General features: G+C 33.8%; 2 protein-coding genes across 2 annotated transcripts in view; one reads left to right on the forward strand and one right to left on the reverse strand.

Annotated features, from left to right (window-relative positions):
• LOC150096202 (uncharacterized) overlaps positions 1 to 23,586 on the reverse strand; it is an 881,296-nt gene that overhangs the window by 822,947 nt on the left and 34,763 nt on the right. The gene's annotated exons all lie outside the window — the stretch shown is intronic.
• On the forward strand, positions 3,187 to 5,041 carry LOC150096205 (trophoblast glycoprotein-like). The gene has a single exon (XM_090409405.1). The coding sequence runs from the start codon at positions 3,377 to 3,379 to the stop codon at positions 4,664 to 4,666; it is 1,290 nt and encodes a 429-aa protein (XP_090265531.1). The 5' UTR covers positions 3,187 to 3,376; the 3' UTR covers positions 4,667 to 5,041.

Here is a 23,586-nt window from a genome sequence, read left to right on the forward strand (position 1 = left end):
GTGAGTGGAACTTGTCATATATATCATCCATCCGTACAAAGGCTAATAAGAAAGAACCTAAAATTATAGAGGAATAAGCATCATGCGTTCGATTAACAGAATTAGTCGAATTACGAGGGACAGAGTTGACTTTAAGACAACCCCAGTAATATCGGAGGAACGATCTGGTTTTACAGCAGGAAGATCATACATGGGTCATATTTTCTTTCCGACAATTATCCCAAAACAATAGTTGCTAAGAATAAGGAACTCCATTTGATTTTTGTAGATCTGGAAAAATCTTATGATACTGTCTCAAGAAAGACAATGTAGCAGGTATTGAAGAGAACAGGAACAGACGAAGGAACAGTAGAGATGGTGCAGAGGATAAACCAGGGATTTAAGCCTGCTATAAAGATTAGTAACAAACTTTCAGAGGAATTTATTACTAGCAAGGGGCTAAAGCAGGGATGGTGTTTGTTGCGAACGTTGTCAAAGATCTATTTGAATAAAGCCTTGGGGGATTGGAACAGGCAGTGCCGGAATGAGTGTACCCATAGGAGAATAAGTTCTATATTCTCTTCTTTTCTGTGATTTTCGCACAGGACAAGGAGTATGTAGAATACCAGATGAAAAAAAAAAAAAAAAACTGTTCGATACATATAAACATTTGGCGTGAAAGTTAATTCGTTAAAAATCAAGTACCTGGTAGTTGGATGTAATAGTGCAACAGATCTTGAATTAGAACTGGAAGCCATAAAATCAGTGGATGCCTTCAAATATCTTGGCCCCATGATGATGGATATGTCTGGTCAGTGTGAAGTGGACAGAGCATTCGAACAGGACAGGCACGAGCGGCTATTAGAATCATGAATGGGATCATAAGGTCTTAAGGAAAATTAAGAATGCTCTATCATGTGATTATAGAGAGTATAATGATCTATGGATGTGTGTTGAACGCTGCCTAACAGCTAAAAGAAATAAATTGCGGAAATGGATTACTTCAGATGATGTATGAGAGTCACCAGTATTGATCGTCAGAGGATTGCATACATTCGAACAGAGATGAAAGTTGAACAGCCTGTTATGAAGAGGATAGAGGTACATGCTTTGAAATGGTACGGGCATCTCCAGAGAATGAAAGGACGACGGCCATTGAGAATTATGAACTGATCACCCACTGGAAGGAGAAAAAGAGGAAGACCAAGGGATACGTGAAAAGGGGCCATTGTGTTGCAGGATGAAGAATGGAAGAATCATACAAACTGGAATCTAAGAACAGGCAGCTGCTGCTGACAAGTGGAGAAAACTACAAGAAGTGTTTTTTTTTTAATCTGTACCGAGTAATATCCTCATACAGAAGTGGCATGGTTTAAAAATAAATCAGTCTGAAGGCATAATTAATAGGCATAAGTGACGTTATATACAATACTTCAGTGCTTTAATTGGGATGTACAATGATACCTCGTATTAGCATATTCATTACAATGTCGTATGACATTTAGAAATTTTTAATGGTCAATAATTTGCAAATAAGCTTAGTTATTTAATAAAATTTTAATTTATCACTACGTGCATTGTTAAGATATTTGATATATTTTAAGTTTTAGTTTTCTTTTCATATCCTTTTAAGTTTCAGTTTTTATGGATAGCAAATAATCGGGTCCAGCACCTATTAACTGTAGTAAACAACCACAACTGCACATGTTAATAATTTTGGTTTGATGGATTGTGATGAACTTTTTATTTGAAATCTTTATTCAAATTTGTTTTCAAATTTTACCAATATTTAAATTTTACGGTATTTTAGTCAAGAGTACAATCGCTATGGTAATGAATGAATGACGCAAGGTGTATCAATGTTACATTATTATCCGGTGACATGATAACCAGATTAATTAAGACTTTTCTAATGACGCCAGGATATAAATCAGCTGTTTTCAGACAATTGTCCTAGTAAATATTATGCGATTGCTTATTTTGTGGGTGTGCGTAAATTATACCAAATAATACCTTTATTTCTTTCATACTAGGACTCATCCAAAGATCGTAACGTCATTTTCCTTAAAACATTACCTGATTTACCTACCATTCTTTATATCTACAGTCAGTAGATATAAAGAATGTTCTTTAGGCATTTTTAATTTTTAAAAATGCCTAAAGACGCAGCGGCGGCGTCTGTACTACGAAGGTCAAGTAGTCTGCTGACCTTCGTCTACGAAAGTAAAATTCTTCTTCTGCTGAAGGTGTGTAAGTGTGTGTGTGGGGGGGGGGGGGGGCACGAGAGTGATACTCTGTCTTGTTTTTGGTGTATTTTGCTCGAAATTTTGTCTGAATATGTCTGTGCCATGATATCGCAACCACTGCCAGATTTTCTTGATAAATATAATGAAATAATACACGTTTCAAAGGAGAAAAACTATTACGAATCAAACTGAGACCATTTCAATTAGAAAAATAAGAATATTTTTAAAAATAAAAAGTAGCAATCTGACTATAGTTATTAAAAAGCTAATGTAATTAAAGAATTGGATTATCGAAAAGATTTAAAAAATTGCATTATATTAAAGAGAAAAGTCTTTACTACGAAAAATATGTGATTCCTTTGTAGAGTAGAATCTCTATAAAACGAAAAAAATGTCATGGTTTCAGTGGATGTGGCTTAAACTATTTATAAGAATGTAGCGATTATAGGGATGAAAAACATATAGGTACGTCTAAGTTTTTCTAATTTTAAATTTTAATTTATTAAACTTTTAATTTAAAAACTTTTAAGTTTTTAAATTTAATTATGGCATTTTAACAGAAACGAATAGAAATTAGAAACAAGTTAAAGAAAACGAGACATTTTTTGCAGGCGTGTAATTCCGACGAAACCAGGTGTTTTTATTTATGCGATGTTATTTTAGAATATCTATTCTCGCAACTAACGAAATCGTGAATATATTCACCATGGCATATCATGGTTACCTAGGCAACTATTCAGCACCTGGTCTAACCCAACTGCCTGTGCTGACCTAGACAACCAACGTATTACATTTATGAGTCAGGTGCCTTTAAAAGGTGTTCTCGCCTTACTGCTTTGTTAACTGTCCCTCCGGAACCACTGCTTCCTGTAGAGGTATGTCTGGGAGGGGCAAAACGGACTCCCTGCACTAGCCGCTTTTAACGGGCCCATTCACGGAGACGCAAAACAGGTTTGTGCCATTCGTAGCGACCAGTCTCATTTCTGTTCAGCCTGTGTGCCGGTTCAATGTCTTAGTGTCCCTTGTGCAAGCCGAAGAGGAATTCTGTGCGTGAAATAAAGCATTTTATTTTATAGTTTTCGTTTTATAGTTTTATACTGAGATGTGTTTGTGTTTGCGTTTTGTTTTCAAACTTGGTTTGATGGTTACAAATGAGTAGCTTTCATTATTTCGTGACCTTTCTTGGCAATATGTTGCGAAAGTTTTATTCCGGCCAATATGGCCATAGTTCGAATTGCTCTCCGAAGCGTGCACGTGCCGTTTCGTTCGAGTGGTGCGCATTTCTCTTTCGCCTGTGTGTTACACTCTGTCAAGTTCAGAATCTTGTTGCCTTTTCCGGGGATACAGGATGTCCCGCAAAATTCGGTGGATTGTGTAAGTGTGGAATTGTGCCATACGGACCGTCTTCGATACCAACTTATGTTACTAATTGCGCTGATGCTGGATTCGAAGATGCTGGAATGTTAAAAGAACTTCCTCTCGAAACGGAAGTGCTTATTTTTACGGGAAACGATATAAAAGACTTACCTTTAAACATATTGGGAAAGGATGGTAACTATGGCAAATTGCACACAATAGATTTGTCGAATAACCATATTCAGACCATTAAAGGAAAGACTTTTCACAATGTGGCCAACGTGAAAAAACTAATATTGAATGATAACGATCTGTACATCGTAAGTAAAGATAATCATCCTCGTATGTTCAGCAACTTTGTAAACTTAGAAGAACTGCATCTTAAAAATGTCTTTACAGAAAAACTTCATTCTTCCTCTTATGTCGAAAATTTACTCGATGTATTTAAAGAAAGTTCTTTAAAACATCTGCAAATTTTAGATCTCTCAGAAAACGAGATAGTTACGTTCTTTGATGAGAATATTTTCTGTTCTTTGCCGGCTCTGGAAGAATTACGTTTAGCCAACAACAACCTCACGGACGTAGATATGAATGTCTCGTGCTTATCACATTTAAGTAAGTTAGACCTCTCCAAAAATTATATACCTTTCCTACAGAATCATACGCTGCAACGACTGGAACGCGTACCGGGACTTGAGCTTAACATAACATCAAACCCTTTTCAGTGTGACTGTAATATGATAGATATGTATCGGTGGTTGATGAACACTAAAACTGAAGTGATTCTACGAGACACTTTCCATTGCTCTAGTGGATTCCCTGCTGAAAACGCAGGAAAACTATTGTTTGCTGTTCCACTGCAGAATTTGGAATGCCCACTGGTGAATACATTTGATGACCATGTCACAGCGTCGTATGTGGTGTTAATTTTAATTTGCACTGTTCTTATTGTGTTGTTGATGGTGCTTCTGATTCGATATAGAGAAGCTGTACAAGGCTTTGTTTTGAACAGTTCACAGTCTATTCGCAATAAATTCCAGTACATGTCTCTGGACAAGAGAGATGACAACGCCATGGAAGTATAAAACTCTTGTTGGAGGATTTTATTTATATCAATGACGTTTGATATTATAAGCCATTGGGGTTAGGACATTACCTTATGCTGACTACATCAACAAAACTATTCGTTGTAATTTTTATACCATTCATCTGCTGCAAATTGAATTATCTTTTTAAAATCTGAGCGGGATTGGTAAGGATCTTTCTTAATGTGTTTTTCTATTGCTAAAAATGCAGTTCATTAAGAGGACAAAATATAAGTTAATGACATTATTAAACCAAACTTTTTGGTTATATTATTAATAAAATTTTCCTTAATACCGTTTTGATTTTTATGGAGAGATTTCCCCCCCCCCCATAAAAATGATTGAATCTTAGCTGTAATAATACTGTAACTTATTAATGATTTCATACCATATATGGAATGCATTCAGAACATGTAGAATTAAATTTTATTAAAATGGAAAGAACTCATTTCTGTTTATTGGTGTGTTTCTTGATTCCATTTATATTTTTGTGTTTACCTCGTCAGTATTGTCAGAGAGTTCATATAAATGTAAAGAACTAGTGTGGCAGTGTATTATTGTGATGCATAACTTTTGATCCCTTTAGGTAGTATTTTCCATTTTATTTTATTATTTTATTTATTTTAGTTTATTTTTTTGCTAGTGAAGACTACTTGGCATTTTTGGCGTTATCCTGAACCAACTTATGAATAATGCTAGAGTAAAAAATAATAATCTTCAAAAAAGAGAAAAAATATTTTTGAAAGATAGGGGAGAATTTGCAATACATTGCTAGATATTTATGCAGGATTTGGTCTAAAGAAATATTGTATTTCTAATGTAGAATTATTGTTTGCTTCATTTCAGACCTGTTATCTAACCAACTTAATCAACAGAATAGAAATATTTAATACTAAAACCTTTTTAATATAATAATTTATTTTTTACATTTATATAGAAGATTGGAGATGAAATATTTATTTTTAAGCTATGCAGTAATAACACTGAAACATAATAATTTAAAACGAATAAGGGGAACAAAGATGAACAAACATATACTGTATATCAAGTAACTCGATTTAATATATAGTATTAATAATTTCATGCGTTCTTGACGTATTTCGATAGTAGCTACATCCAATGATTTCAAAATAAAACAAATTAACGGTGTATAATTTGATTTTCAATAAAACAATAACGATGTCTTGTATGATATAAAATCATATGAAATAAATGATATCCTAGATAAATAGACATGTAGGTTTTTTCCTGTGTTTATTTCGCACGTTATAATTTTGAGTAAAGAGATAGATCACATCAGATTGTAACAGTGCGGTGCAGGTAATGGATTTGGGATCACTCCGATTCCAAGCAGCGAGTTCGCTATTAACCCCCCCCCCTCTCATTTTGCTGTTATCCACTGATTACTGTAATTAACTCTGCACCAAAATGCAGTTTTAGTATTTTCAAAGTTCTGAAATTTATATAAGCATATTAAAAAATAAGAGGAAATGTAAGCATCATCATCAACCTCTCCTAAAGTCCTCCATTCAGTTCTATTTTGAGCCTTTCTATGCCACTGAGTTCCAGCATCTCTTTAATATCATCCTCCCACCATCTCTTTGGTCTTCCTGTAGCCTCTTTTCATCTCTGGAATACCATTCTGATATCAACTTTGTCCATTTTTGAATGTCACTTCTTGCAATATATCCTGCCCATTGCCATTTGAATCTTTTAATGTCTGTCTCTCACCCTAGTTTGAGCTCTGATCCAAGAACTCCGCTTTCTATCTAGAATGGTAATACCAAGGAATGATCTTTCCATTTTCTTCTGGGTAATCCTCAACTTGTTGGTCTTTTAATCAAACTCCACGTTTCACTTCCATATGTCACGACCGAAACTATACAACTGTCGAATATTTTTCTTTTAAGACAGATTGAAATGTTTCCTTTGAGTACTTCACGGTGTTTTCTAAAGGCTATCCAACCAAGTTGAATCCTACGTATGATTTCTTCTTCTTCACAGTCTCCCTCTACTGTGATATTTTGTGCTAGGTAAACAAACATAGGATACTATATCAATTTCTTAGTGTTCCATTTGTACTGACATTTTTTGATGATATATTTATTTTACATTACTTTTGTCTTTTTTTTTTATATTTACTACTTTCTTTTTATTTTCTGCATTTAATACATAGATCATTTGTTAAAGTTCTTCTGCAGAGTTTCCTGTAATGTAATAATAGCATTCAGTAAAACTTCAAATACAGTTTACACTGATACTCAGAGAGGTAATTCAGAAATGGGACGTGATGGCGACGTAGTCGAAATCACAAGTGCACTTTCTGTGAACTTTCTACTTGAAGCTGAATCTGTGAATGGTTGGCGGGGGGGAGTAGCCAAAGTCGATTTTAAAGGAAAGTTGAAATTGACAATATTTGGGTATTCAGGATTTAAAATGATTAAATTCGAGTTTCCGTATTCTTTAAGAAAAGTTAAACTTTTTTTTTTTGTAATGTTTGGTATTCTGTTATGCTTCTAGGGTAAAGTGCTTGGCTGACCACCCGTTAGGAAGCTGTCCACAGAATTATACTGTATTATTCTCTATATTGCTTGTTTTAAAATTGTCATATATACTGGAACAAATTTTCTCTATTTTGTTTCATCTTCTTATTAACTTGTTAGATCGAGTGATGTGTTACCGCCAACGTAACAGACGCCAGTGGTGTTGGAATTAAAATTAATTAAAAAAAAAAAAGTGAATTATCAGTTGAACAATACAAAAATAAACCAATCTGTCTATATTTTTATAATAAAAATTAAAAATTTGAAATGTAAAAGTAAAGTAAAATATTAACAAAATAAGTATTTAAAAAAGAGAGAATTATTACTAGAGATAAGTATTTTTTGAGTTCGTATATAGTAAAAATATTACAGGAGTATTTTTTTAGAAAAACAAGCAGGTCCCGCAAATAACTTTATGTTCATTCTTCTTCTTCATGTAGCTTCCTCAGTGAGATGGTGCAGCACCATGCCCTTCCAGTTCCCTCTGTTGGTGGCTTTCCTTTTTTTTTTTTTTCTGCATAACCATGTGATCCTGTCCGTGATCTTATATCTTCAAACCATGTCCTTCATTTTTTGCTTCTTGATCCTTTTCCCATAATTTTTCCTTCTAAAACAGTTAGTATCCTCTGTCCTACTGAACCTTTCAGTGCATGTCCCTCCAATCTCATCTTTCTCTGGATCACTATGTTCATTATCATCCAGAAATGGCCCTTTTCTTCATTATCATCTGGCTATTGTTTTATTGTGTATATTCACAACAGTTGTTCCTGGTATTATGTTAGTCCCACCCAATTAGTAATTCACAACAAGTTTCCTATCAACGTTCTTTCAAATGGTTTGTTCTTTGTCAGATTTATTTATTTGATTACATTCGATCTTCTAATGCAGTATTTCTCTCAAACTTTTCCGGAGCCAACCAATAACCCCTTTACCTATAGATCATATTTTACTACCGGAAGCTAGCCTTCACATGCTGCCCCCTAAGTGCCCCCTTTGTAGAGTAGTTGGCATAACATACTGGGTCTTAATAATATTTTTCAATGAAAAGTTAAGAGTAAAACTAGGAAAGGAATGGCATACGTTGTGAATTATACTAAAAAGTGACACGTGTAAAGTATTTAGTTGCTTATTCAAGTTAAAGTATTCAACGAATTAAGCGAAGAATGACATTGCTTTCTTTCGGACATCAGTAAACATGTTTGGGTCCAAGCGATAATAAAATCGTGTTGAGATATACAACATATGGCAATATAATATATAATAATATGCATATTAATATATCGAAATTAAACGAGTTATGTAAAATAGCTTTTTTTAATTAATGGAATTTTTTAAATGTTGTATTCTAAACTGTATCTGAACATTTACAAATTAAGGTGGAAATAATTTATTTACTAATAAAATTCTCTCGAGCCTTACCATGAAAACCACGTAGCCCACTCCTAGACCGCAGACCCTTTCATCGACCTACATATATCTTCTCCAGTTGTGGAGTTTAGGCCAAGTGGCCTTTTCCTATCTCATGCCATCACTTTCTTGGTCTTTCAGTTCGTCTTTTTCCTTTTATTTTATATCCACATTGTATTTTTAGCAGTCTGGTTTGTCCATTCAATTTAGATGATCTAATTACGTTTGTTTATGTTTACTTATATAGTAGTTAATTGGTTAAGTCACATCCCAGTGATTTTAAAGTATGTACTTCTAATATTTTTTTTTTATCCATCACTCACTTCTTATTGGGTTTTCTCCTTTGAAAGCCATTATATTTATCTTTATTTTCGATAATCTCATATTATATTGTTCTGGAATTTCATTTAATGATTTCACTGATTTCTGTAAATTATCTTCTGATGTAGCTAATACAATTTGCATGTAAAATGAGAACCTGTGGAGTATTCATAACTATAGAATCACGCATATACCACAGTAAAATTTGTTCAAAAGAGGGGCGGAGTTTCCCTTTTGAAGACTCGACACTAAGGGGCTACCTGAGTGTCGAGTCTTCAAAATTCGAGTCATTAGAATTCAAGGAGAACCGACCTACCAACTTGGAGTAGGCCCCGTAGGCGCCAGGGGGGGGGGGGAGCAGAGTCCCCTGTTCAGTGTTTTGAAACTCGGGGAGTTGGGCGCCAGGGGGCGACACCCCCTAGTGTGTATATATATATATATATATATATATATATATATATATATATATATATATATATATATATATATATATATATATATATATATATATATATATATATATATATATATATATATATATTCTGTTACATTTCAATTAATATTTTTAGAGTTAAAATTGAGTCTTTGCAAGATCGGTCTTTTCGGAATCCATTCTGTTCTTCTAGTAGTTGTCTTCTGGAATACTGTTTACTTTCTTTTTTAATATTCCTGTATATATTTTTTACCCTGCATTTTCTTAATTTTTTTAATATCGAAAACAATAATTACATACATTTTTTAAATACTAATTAGTCATCTGAAAAGTAAGACTAATTTAATTGGCTTTTCACTGAAACGCCAATCAATAATTCTGTTTTTAAACTAACTCCTTGGTTAAGTCATATGCATTCCTTTTATTAAGAAATCACTCTGAAAGTTTATTATTGACTTGCTAACCTAGTTACTGTTAAAAGATAAATGACTGGTATCAATGATTTGGGTTTTTTTAAAAAAAATCCTGTTCCTTTCATATATTTCTTTTTTTCTTTTTTTTTTTTTATTAATGCCTATTTATTTAATTCGCATTGTTAACATTATCCACAATATTTTTCTGTAGTTTTGATCTGCATGCTTTTGCAACATAATTCTTATGAAAATAATTCTTATAAAAAATTTAGTTTACTCTCGAACCTCGCAAAGCCACCGGTTGGTGAATCTAGAAATTATCATCAATAAAATCGGAAGCAAGAGAATTTGATTAAATAGCTAGTTGATCATTTCTGCTTTTTATTAACATTATGCTTAATGGCTCCTCAGGACCAAATAAACTTAAGTCTCAGATACTAATTAATGCGAGGCGGTTAATTTTATTTACATAGTCTGGTATGTCTCTTAATGTGCATGTGTTGTAGGCCCTTTTGTCAGTTTAGTAGGAGGCAAAAACTGAGTTTTTTGAAGCGGTGGGAGAATTCTGACAATTCTGCATGAGACTGATTAACTCATTTCAGTTGAAAAATCCCTTATAAAGGTTCTTCGCGTTTTAGAGAGGATTCGAATTCAGGCCTTTCCATTCAGTGAGCGTCATCGCTACCGACTACGCTATGGGAGTTGACTAGTACATTTTAATTTTACTTATAATTTTGATCTTTCTGGTTAAGTCCTAGGGTCTTTCAAAGTACAGGTTTATAACTACTCGCATTTCTCTAGATTGTGTTTATTATGGCAGTAACTTAAAGTATGCGTGAACTGAGTCAGCTTCATTTGAAGCAATTACAGATGTTGGGAGATGTCTAGTTGCATTTGCATGCACATTAACTTTAATAAATTCCATTCGTTATTACTAAAATGACTTAATAGGATACAACTGTTAAGAAGATATGAGCATTTGTAATACATTCTGATATATTCACCTATATACAGAAGACTAAAGAAAGACTCAGAAAGTGTAAATAGATAATTGCATGATTCATAAAGAATGCTTATTATTAGAAAATTATGTAATATAAAACTTTTTTTTTTTCAGTGAAGCAAAAGACAATTCCTTAGGTTCTTGAACTTGGTTCTGAAATTTATTGGGAAGTAGTGAGTGTTTTACTACTTGCGAGATAAAATATCTTGTGCAAGTCGCATCTGTATATCACACTTGTCAAGATAACACATGATGGAATTCCTTATTTTATTATATTTTTTTTATTTTTTGAATGTTATAGTGCTTTTAATAAAACCAGCTTTTTCTTATTAATTTCTAAAATTGAATAATACGGGCAAAAGTAATTCAAAAGTCAATCACAGTTTAGTAGTTGAAATATTAATCATATATTAATGATATGATTAAATTTCATGCTATAAAGTACATTTTACGCACATTGACTTATACGTAGTGGACTATTCCTCATCAAAAGTTACTCGGCTATACGGCTAAATAGTCAGTATCGTCTTCCTTCATTGGGCCTGATGCATAAACAAAAATGACGATTATATTCGCATCATGTCAGTTGTTTTGGGGTAATAAATTAACACAACAGTAACAAAGCCTAAATGGTCTGTATCGTCTTCCTTTATTAGTGTTTTTATTCTGCGTTCCACCGAACCATTAAGATTAATCCTTTAAGGATTCTTATTGAGAAATTAGGAGTTTAATATCTAAAATGGCTGTATCTGACACATTATATAGCTTTCAACACGAGCTATTACGCCATTCGAAGTTTTTACCTTATCTCTGAAGAGAATTAAACTATTCACTTCGAAATATTGCTGCAGTGTTAGTGGTATCTTTAAGCATAGGCAACATATAAAAGACGGTACAGGCAGACTCCGGTTATACGATTATGTTAAGTTCCAAACCACCGTCATAAAGAAAACGAATTTCTCGTATTGTGTATATCATTACTTTTTTTGTTTTTTTAATTGTAGATACGTGTGATTTAAGAACATTTTAAGCAGTCTGTATAACCGACGTAACATTTATTTACATCTGTTATTCGAATGACGAATTAGAATAATTTTCGCAAACGAAAAAAATTAACTTTGAATGGCAGATCGTCTCTCTCAGTATATTCTCTATAAACAGGCATATTGGTCTAAAATATGCTTCGTCACTAAAGCGTAACTATATTTAATAATTTTAATCTTAGTATCTAAATGTAAGAAGTTTACAAGTCTTCCTTCTTTTCACTTCAGCAACAGTATTTTGATTTTTATTTGCCATTATTAACAACAATAAAATAATAGCTATAAACATTTTATAATTCATAGCGAAACGGAGCTATATTGTCTTATAAGGTAACCAGTGGTGTACTTCAAGGTTCAGTCCTTGGGCCATTAATGTTCAATCTATACATTAATGACTTCAAGCAGGGTCTATCATCAGATTTGCAATTGTTTGCTGATGATGCGAAGATCGGCAGGGCAATCAGGGATGCTACTGATATTCAGCAATTACAAAATGATTTGAATAGCCTGCAAATCTGGGCAAACGAAAATGGCTGTCAGTTTAATGTTAGTAGTGTAAAGTTATGCACTTTGGCGTGATTAGAGATCCAGTGGCATATTATATTAGTGGGGTTATGCTACAAGAAACTGAAGAGGCAGGGGATCTTGGTGTATTGATGGATAAGAATTTAAAGTTCAAAGGTCACATAGAAAAAGTTGCAAATACAACTCAGAGGATAATTTCTATGCGGAAGCGAACCTTGACATCTAAGGATAAGGAAGTAATTTTGCCTCTTTATAAGGCTTTGATAAGACCACACCTGAATTACTGTGCACAGATTTGGTCTCCAGGGTTCCGAGGGGAACCCGGGAGCTGTGGAAAGGGTGCAAAGAATAGTTACAAAGATTATATCTGGATTATGGGATTTAGATTATGAGGACAGATTGCGATTACATTTATGTGGATTACAGACTCTGGTTATCAGGAGAAAGAGGGGTGATATGATAGAGGTCTATAAACTTTTGAATGGGTGTTATAGCATTTCAAATGATGAAATTTTTCGTTATATGGAAGGTGGGGAGAGAACACGGGGGCATCCATGGAAGTTAAGGTTGTTCTCAGTCAAGAAAGGGGTAAGAGCTAGGTTTTTCTCCCAGAGAGCAGTGAGTGAGTGGAATAATTTGCCCTTAGGGATAGTGAGTGCATCTAGTGTAAATGAATTTAAGGGAAAGTATGATAGCTGGGTTGGGTAATTTACAGCCTCTCTCTCGATGAGTCCTTGACTTCCCGGAGGTCTCAGATAATAATAATAATAATAATAATAATAATGAGTGCAGTAATTTTACTCCAGCACTCATATAAGTGATGTCATCATTCTAGACGTTTCTAAGAAATTTATACATTTCCTTACAAAATGATAAGGGAAAAATGGTAGTTTCTGTGGCTTGTGTTTTCGAACTCGTTCTTCTGCAGCTTTTGCCAGTTTTTCATATGTTGGGATGACAGCTCACGCTAACATTATCGTTACGGACATAACGAAAGAGCAGCTTCCACGAACATATCCGAAGAATGGTCAGTAACAAGGAATGTAACAAAACGAAACTACTTAGCTCATTCCTCTAGCATAGCTTGTCGATCATAACGATGAGAGAAATCCTTCCTTCAGATGATAAGTGAAACCGATCGTAGCTGCTGCATCGAAGTTTTACGGAATAACTTGCGTGCGAGTTTTCCATCGACGTTAACTACATGACTACATGTCACGAACTGAAGCACGCAATATACACTGTCTTTCCTTTCCTGGCTTGAAATGACATAAAAAAATCCCCCCACACACGTATATTTGAGAGCAATATCTAATATATGTGCTTTACACTTATTACCACTTCACACTAATTAACTTCATTAATTGTAATCAAACTGAGACCAATCTAAACTGACTGCCCCTGTGACACCCTTTCGTTAAAGATCATTATGATTCTAATTATACGAAAATGCAGACCCCAGACTTTTATTCAAATAAAATCTCGAGATCTATCGTGATCAACTTTGTCAAGGCAGAATCACTGTTTGTGTTTTTTTAACTTCGCTTGCTTATTTATGATCTAATTCATGCACTCCATAAAAAACTAGGAAATCTTAGATCCATGTTACATCCGCTAATGTAGTTAACAGTAATCTATATTTTATATAGGCATATTGCTTTACTAGTTTTTTTTTTTTTTTTTTTCCCCGCAGTGTCTTATTTTGTACAGTGTATTTTACAGTAGTTTATACAGTGAGTGAGTTTGATATATTGAAATTTAAAAGCGATAATGCAGAATCTGGACAACTTGTAAAAAGATCTCCGATCCAAAAGGATCGGAGATCTTTTTACAAGTTGTCCAGATTCTGCATTATCGCCATTTCGATTTTTTTAAAAATCATTCAGCTTCGTGCTTTGCTTACTTGTATGTAGTTTTCGCCAGGAAATTTTACATTTCCTGGCAAGGTTTTTATTCACCGTTTTTATTATTATAATTATTGTTATTATTATTCCGCAAAACCGATAAACTGGACAGAAGAACTGAGTTAACAGACTTAAAATTAGTTGGGGCAAAAAATGCCAGCATTTCTTTCCTTCCTGAAATGACGCTTATCAATTGCACTCCACAGTGACCCCACTCTTCTTTCTGCTCTATATCTCTTTTTATATGCATTGCTAGCGAGATCTTTCAAGAGCATGTCAAACACATTGTAAAGAACGCACTGAGTTCAGCAGACCGACTATTAGATAAGTATAGCGGATACTGAATCTGATGACAGCGCGACAAGCTAACAAATAATTTTGCTGCTACTTATCCTTCCAGATCGTGCACAGAAAGAGACCTAGTATGGATGGTATAAGTCGGTTGGGGGGGATAGAAACGCAATGGACTGGGGACTGCTTCGCTGTGTTTCATTTCAAAGCCACATTGCATATCCTTATTCTCTAACACTTTCGCCATTACTGATCATGAAAGGCATCTTTAAAAAAAAAAGATGGAAGTTGGTGATACCTTTATGTCGGTATTTTTACCAACATAAATAATGTGTCCCACTACTTACAAACATCTAAACTTGACCTATAATTTTTAACGGAATCGCACTCAGCGCTCCTGGCAACTACCTTGCATGATTACTTTCTGTCATAAGGATAGAACTTGTGCATTCTTCGCATTCTCTGACATTCCCTGGCAAAGAATCCGAAGAATGCATATATGCTCAATAGCACTTCCAAGCTGAGCCAAAGCACACGATAAAGAGGGATATAATCACTCTTTTTGATCTGTTCTAGCTCAAAGCTTGTCTGCCTCGGAAATTGCCTTTATTATTTATTTTCCTTTTACTCATGTTTCCTAATTTATTGTATGAATTTCTGTCTTTCATCATATCATTTGTTCATATGTTTTTATTACACAGAATTACATGGCAACTTATTGCAAGAAAAACGTTCACATTACAAAACACCCCTTTACATGTATTCAATAATTTAATTGCATAATTAAACTTTTATAAATAATTCACCACCGAGTTTGAAGTTTAATTATCACCACTTTTGTATGAATATGTGTTCTCGCTGCCTGCCATATGTTGTTTATTGCCGATCAACAGTATACTCTTATTTTTAAGTTGTACTAGGAAAGTAGGCCACAGGTGTGCTGGTAAAAGGAGCTGCTAAACGGTTATAGGTTAAAAAAAAAAAAGTAAGGCGTATTTCTCAGAAACTATAATGCTGGCAAATGCAAACGAATCACGTATAAATTCGAGCACTTCGCCTAGTTTGATGTCAAAAGAGGCCAGAGAAATTCAGGTTCTCCTTGTTTTAACCATGAAGTGACATTGCCTGCAGTGTCACAGCATGGTTACAGTTATATGAATTCAAATGATCCTGAAATATTCTACTAAATATTCCTTCCCACATACAAAGTTTTATGAAAGAGAAAGAAATTGTCGGCATTTTATTAAAATAATTGCACATTATGGTTTGTTGAATATACCGAGGTAGGACACGCACACACACACACGAGAGAGAGAGAGAGAGAGATAGGGATGATCCATCGTCCTTTAGTGTAAACAGGCTATCAGGCTATTAGAGAGAGACAGTGCCCACATTACCGATCCCAGTTCTAGAGACTGGAGGTAGGTGGAACAGAACAGAAAGAAATTGAGCATTTGTGTAATTGGAAGTGGAAGAAGTCAGTTTAGATAGTAAATGATTTTTATCAACTTGTATTGAGACTATCACTTTGTTTATTGGAGGTGGTTTGATGAAATACTGCATTAGATTTCCAGAGCAGTTTTTGGATTCTCTAATTCCTAGCTCACCCATAGTACTAAATGTGCTATATTAATGTTTCTTTGGATGGGATTATCCTAAAAAAAAAAAAAAAGAAGGGACCAGGATGAGGCGAAAGTTATTAACCATTCCCATTTTCTTTCTCTGTTGAACAATGTAGGCAAATGTTTAAGATACCTGTTTAAGATTTCGCTGTCAGCCAGCCAAACGAGGAAAATCAATAGTCCATATATGAAACTTTCCAATTTGCAATGAGTAAGCAATTATTCAGGTAAAACGTAATGTTATAACACAAAATCATTACAAAGTATAGCAGGGTTATGTCAAGAGAACCTCGAAGTTATCGCACCGCAAGTAGAAAAATTTGATATTTGAGTACCTGGATGTTATCAACAATGAAATCAGGTGGATTTTTTTGTTGTTTTGTTTTAAGGAAATAAGATAGCACTGAGTACTATAGGAGAGAGATTTTGCAATAGTGGTATTGAAATTGCCATTTAGAAACTTGATGCTGATATTCTTGAGGTCTTGTTTTGTTTGTAAATGCAATGTTTCTGAAATGAGGAGGATGGAAATAGTATAGTGTCATCAACAAAGCTGTGAAATCAATTTTAGTTAGATTTTCTTTAAAATAAAATTATATACGGAAAGTAAAGAGTGAATAAAAGAAAACTAAGGCGCTACTGATAAAACCATAAAGTGCCATCCAGATGAGGTAATAATTGTGGTATGCAGCTCTGTTTTTGTAATTAGCAGCAATATCTTTATTTTCCCTGCTTTATTTTTATTTTTTATTTTAATAGTAATTCCGCTCTTTTGGTTAGTTACACTGAAAGGGAGTATTTGCATTTCCAAAAATTTTCTGCCTATAGTTATTCATATTCAATATTAATACTAAATACAGTATTATTAGCACTAAATAAGTTTCTTATATTTATCATTCTGCAACGTGTAGACATGAATTCTGTTTGTCTCTGGTTCCAGTCTTAATGGCGCCACAAATACGCGGTCAGCGCTTTTATCCCGTAGGCGCGTCATATGAGTGACTAGTTAACCTCTCCATTCGATCAAGGAGTGGCCTACATGTTAGCAATGGATGACAGTTTCCCCGACTTTCCTGGATAGAAGTTCCAAATTAAGGACTGCAAAATTCAAACTTCCAAAGGTCTTTAACTCGATTTTCACGGTACTATGTGATTTTTGCCTCCCCCCCCTTCCCTTCTCTCTCTCTCTCTCTGTAATATATATATATATATATATATATGTTAAAAATACCAAGCAATTTTAAACCTGGTTTTACTCCATTTCCCAAGTAAGCAAACAGACAAACAAGTCAAGTTTGCGCCTGCAAGTGATGCAAGTCTAGCTGATCCTACAGGACACACACACACACACACACACACACACACACACACACACACACACACACACACACACACACACACACACACACACACACACACACACACACACACACACACACACACACACAAAGTCATAGAGAAGTGGAATCCAACTGGTACCCTCTTCTGGATTGACCACAACAATACGCTTCTTCTGAAAGATAACTGAAACTGAACTGTAATAATGAATTCATTTATTGCATTCTCTATTTTATATAATTAAAAATATATAATAAAAAACTATATAGTTTTTTAATTATATAGTTTTTTTTTTTTTTTCAATTTATACATCTATCCTGAAGAATTATTTTGATACATCAGCGACTCTGTAGTTTATCAGATTGTAAAATAACATTAAGGTAATACGTCACTTAAAAATTCCATTTGAGCTTTTAGACGAATGATTTATAACCCCCCCCCTTCCCCCGCACAGACACTTTCTAACCAGTTTGTTGGCCAGGAGTTAGTTACACGGTCGATAACCCGCACAGTCAAGCCAAACATGACGTAGCAAACTAAATTTTCATATATTAGGGGCACCGTGCACATTAATGATAATCTAGTCAAGTGAAAGAAAAGAAGTAGTGTACGACAGTTTTAAATTGACATGGAGTACAGCAGTACCTGAACATTGCAGAATAGTCTTTAGATCTGACAATTCCGCAAAAGTCATGGATCTTTAACGCACAAGAGATAGGGATGATGCAGATCTCTTATCTGCATACCAGACGAATTTGGTACAATCTGATGCACCAGAACACGGTTTCATAAAATATAAATGCGACGATATGTTCATAACACAGTAAGGGAAGTAAAGTCAGTGAAATAGTTCAAGAAAGTAAAGTCAGTGAAATAGTTCAAGAAAGAAAGTAAAATCAATCAGGCATCGTCTTCAATAAAAATCTGAGATTTTTATTGAAGACGATTGATTTTAAACTTGCATTGACAAGAATTCGTTCTTGCTTTGTTAAAGTCGTAAACAATTGATGGAAACGAAGAAGAAAAATGAATATTGTGTAGACAATTCAGAGGATAACGAAAACATCCACCTCGAATACAAGAAACTGAACTGTGTGAAGAATGCGTATTGTATTTCTGCAGATATCTAACAGGATAGGTCAGCACCAAACATTTTTGTGTTATATCATAAGTATGATTCGATAGTGTTATTCGAGATTTTTCAGAACCATTGAGGTATGATGGACACAGGATTTTTTTTCTAATAATGTTTTGTTTGTATTTTCTGGGAATATACAATACAATAACTCTACAACAGTATCATTTCTTGAATTTTAAAGATTTAACGAGGTAAAGGATATGCTGCATAGATAAACACATCTCACCCTTTTGTTTTAGTAGTTACTTTCCATATTTCAGAACCTACTTGTAATGCATATTAGGACTTTTGTTTTCTAAATGCCACGGAACAGAGAAATAATAAATTACTCTAATAAACTTTATTGTCATAGGTACAGAAAGTTTTATGCAAAGATCAAAGGATTCTACATATAAATTTTGACCCAATTTGATACTGTGTATGCTTACCAAAATTTATTAGGAAGCCATCAAGTTTATGCAGTTAAGAAATATGTGCACACATAAAGAAATATGTGCAATGAATACACTTTCAAAGTCGTTGAAAATAAAATCGCGACTGCATACCGGTTAACGATTGTTAAGATTATTTATCGCACCAGAAAGGCTCCATCCCTAAGAAGCTATATCTCATCAAGCGAAGTCCATTACAATTTTTTTCAATATCATCATGCATAAAATATGACTTCATTTTATAAATGAAGTCATATTTTATATGATGAATGTATAAGAAAATGTAATGAACGTAGAAAAGTCGTGTGGAGGCGGAGGGGATGCCACTCGATATTTTTTTTTTTTTTTCTTACAGAACAAAAGAGAACTTGTGTATCTGATGAGCAGGCCTTTAAGAAACATGCACCAAGTTGAATATGTTTTTGTTAGTTTCACCTCTTTATTTATACATTCAAAAATATGTAAAACATATTTTCATCAACAAGGTATCTAAAATGAACTAAAAGCTACCTCTTTGATATTCCAGAATTTAAAAAAAAAAATCTCGTTACGAGAAATATTTTTTAACATTTTAAGAAAGCTACATTAAAGAATTTTTGTCACGGTGTTATATTTTGTATGGTCGGTTCCTTATTATCATAACAGAAAATGGAATTCGTTTAAATTTCATTTGGATAAAGTAAACATCATCCGCTTCGCGTCCCTCGAGGCAGTAGTACCGAACACTACCTAAATACAAACTAAATCCATGTGGAACGTTTTTAAAAAGAGCGTTCCACAACCGAAGATGTTATCAGTTGAATGGTTGATGATAAAGTTACGCTTCCTTGGAGCTTCTGCCTGCATGGCATTCTTTTGATGTTTATTGCTATCAGCTCCTTGCGAGATCTATTTTTAGCTGCGTCACTTAATAGAGTTGTATTAAGGGAACTGCGAAATTAATTAATCGCCATGTTTCTTCAATATTTAATGTACCTGCGTATTAGATCTTTTTTTCTTTGTCATCCTCAATAATTGTACTTTTTTTTTTTATTTTATTTCATAAATAGAATTTTATTTTATAAAGGGAATAAAGAAATACTTTTTACAGGTATTCTTCTTTAGAATACAAAAGAACAAGTATTCTTTTGTACAAAAATTCACAATCCGAATTCTTTGAACAGGCATGTTTTTTTTGTTTTTTTTTTGTTTATGACTGTGTAATAACGATTATTTAAAGACAGAAGCCAACTAAATCTCCATTTATTTTATGAGCTCATTTAGATGCGCTAATCAGTAAAAATTCTACTTTATATAAATGAGAAACTTTTCATTGAACGTAAAAAATAAAAAAAAATTTCAATTCTTAGATACTGTATTTCTAGGATAGACTGGCAACGAATACTGTTAGAACAGTCACGTGTTATATATAAAACTAAATATGCAACTGAGACGCTTTATTATTATTTTTTATTTTTAATTATTTGTTATTTTTTAATATAATCAACATAAATTTTTCTTCTTTTTACAATTGTATCCTCTTGTATCCTAAGAAAATAAAAAGAAAATCTTTTTTTGTTCCTCGTATACTTTTAAAACCTTCAGTTAAATTATTTTATAATAGGATTGTCGATATGCAGAACATCTGAGCTTAAAATTAAATCTGATCTTTCCTTTTAAGAGCAAGCATCCTTCCCCACCACTCATTGATGTGATAGTTTCTTCTACACATTCTCTGTAACATACCAATGTTCTTTTCTTGGATCAAAAGCCCAAAATATACAAGTTTTGAAGATTTAATCTTAGTATAAAATATTTAAGTTGAAATCTATCAAAGAATTGTTCAAACGGCACAAAGAAATAATCACATTTATGTCAGTGGCAGACGGTGTTCTCTATCGAGTTTGTACATATCTCAAATCGATTCTCTTTTATGCTTCGATAACCTTACCACACGGTTTCGATTTTGTTTGTGTAAGTCTTCATCTATCAGTACTTGAATTTTACCCTTAACCATGTAGTCGAATAACCTTAGATTTCTACTATCTAAATGACTATTTTTGTACTCTTAAAATCCACTGGAGTAATAGTCCTTATTCGTCATTGGAATTTAACTACCATTTATTTTAATGACAGACGTAAATTTAGTAGTCAAAATTCTAATTCTCTGATAATTACTATCATTAATAAATAAATAAAAAACAAAGAATAAAAACAAGTGAAATGAGATTCATTAGGAGAACTGCAAAATACACATTATTAGACCAAAAAAGGAACAAAGATATTTTAAAATAACTAAAAACAAAATCAATAGAAGAAAAACTAAACAATTATAAACAAAATTGGATAGAACATGTAAACCGAATGGCCAACACCCGACATCCTGAACAAATACTAAAATATAAACTAATTGGGAAGAGAAGGCCGGGTAGACCTCAAAAAAAGATACTAGATGGATAATGAGATCGGAACAGACCAATATGGTCTATATCCGTAATTAGCGTTATGATGATGAATAAATTTTATATTCATCATCATAACGTATTATGATGATGAATAAATTTTATATTCATCATCATAACGTATTATGATGATGAATATAAAATTAAAACTTTTATTTAATACCGTGTTGCAGAGACTGCGTAACTCAGTCGGTATAGACGAAGCCCTTTGGTCGGAAAGACCTCGGTTCGATTCCCTCCGTGACGTGAGGAACGTTTATCTGGTCTCTTTCGACTAAAGGTGGGTTAGCTGGTACATGATGTTCCAGCTAACCCACCTATGTAGAGGGTTTTTCATCCAGAAACTCGGGTTTTTTGTCCCTCAGAAGGCAAACTGGCCTATGAACACATACGGATCTACAGTCATAAAATACATACTTAAAATTCCCCTTATTAGGAAGGCTCAACTAGTCCTAAGGGACGGTTGAGGAAAATTGGGGGGGGGGGGGAAACCCACACAAAAACAACAATAACAACCCCCTTTAGCGACTTCCAATACGGATCCTTTTCAATTTCCTGCGCATAGTTTCGGTGAGATATGGGTTGGGAATAATCTTTATTAAATACTTCGGTCAATTGTTGTACAAAGGAAGTTCTGTTTGTCCGTACAAGCCTTCTCAGACGACGACGATCTCGTTTCTGGTCTTAGGACCACAGTTACTCCTCTTATACAAACGATGTGGGTTATTTTCCCACTGATCAAACATCCGGGATATCCCACCTTTTGAGAAACCAGTCATCTCTGCTGTTTTCAAAATCATGGCTCCAGCTAGACGGGCACCCACAGTAAGTGCTTTATCGAACTCTGAAAGATCCTTTGTTTCTCCCACAGTGGTCAACACTGTTGATGATTACTGACCAGCGGTATACTTAAATAAAGCCTACAATACGTGGCGATACAAGCGACCAAGTATTCTGTATATGACGTTTACATATATCTGTAAAAAGGTTTCTAATTCAGTGGCCTGTGTATGTATACAAGCATTTATTACTGTCCTTTGCTTTCTATTCATTAGCTACATCTTGATCCACGGCACTGCTTTATCCTTAATACTATTGTGTTAATTTGCATGCAATACCATAAGAATGGAAACTATATGAAATGCTTTTTTATTCTAAGTATATGAATTATCAAAAGTATTTTGTGCTTCCAGAGAATCGTTACGTTATTGTAATTGCTAATGACGTTTGCTAAAAGAAATTTGTTTGTTAAGCATGAATAGTTCTTTTCAATACAGCGCTGTGGTTCTCTTATAATTTTGTTCTGGTTCATGTACTTCTTAACAACCAGCACTTTTATTATTTTCCATGCACTACAGATTTTTTGAAAACATTGCACGTCTTCAGTAAGCTTTTTTTTTTAAGCTTTTGCTTGACTAATTCTTGTTTCTTGACTTTTTAAGTTGTTTTCCTGCGATTAGAATATAATTGAATTTAGTATGGAATGAATCATATTTTGCTATTTTGCTATATATAAATAGCTTATTGTGAAAAATGACAAACACTAAAAATGTATTCTATTCTGTTAGTACTTTTGGGGTTCTTTTAGTATTGTAATTTTCTTTACACTGCTCCTCCCCCTCTTCAAAAAAGAATCAGGGACACACCTGAAAAAGGATCGTCAGTATATAAACTTTATGGCTATAAAGGACACCAGCATTTCGCTTAAAAATTCATTTCGATATTTTATACCGAACGACGAATATATGGAAAGCGTCACACCATTTTTCAGATGCGAAGGGGGGAAATGGGAGTCGGTTGTTATGTGTTGTGTTGTTGCGTAACAAGTAAACAATTGCTGAGTAGTGTACAGTGAACAATGTGCTGAAGAAATTGAAATGCAGTGACATCGAACTAGGCCTGAAATATTGGCCGAGAAGAACCAATGCTCCTTGAGATTGTCCGAATAAAGTTTTTTTTTTTTTGGATGAAACTAGGTTTCGGATTAGGTATGCTGAACGTAATGCATGCAGTTGTGAAGAACAGAAACAGACGTTCAGAACACCAGTGTAGGACATTTGTCCTACA

The sequence above is a fragment of the Typopeltis vanoorti genome, chromosome 19, assembly GCF_054136105.1.
Source record: "Typopeltis vanoorti isolate ZY-2024b chromosome 19, IOZ_Tvanoo_1.0, whole genome shotgun sequence".
Taxonomy (NCBI): domain Eukaryota; kingdom Metazoa; phylum Arthropoda; class Arachnida; order Uropygi; family Thelyphonidae; genus Typopeltis; species Typopeltis vanoorti.

Coding starts and splice junctions, on each gene's coding strand:
- LOC150096205 (XM_090409405.1), top strand. CDS start 3,377: ATGAGTAGCTTTCATTATTTCGTGACCTTTCTTGGCAATATGTTGCGA.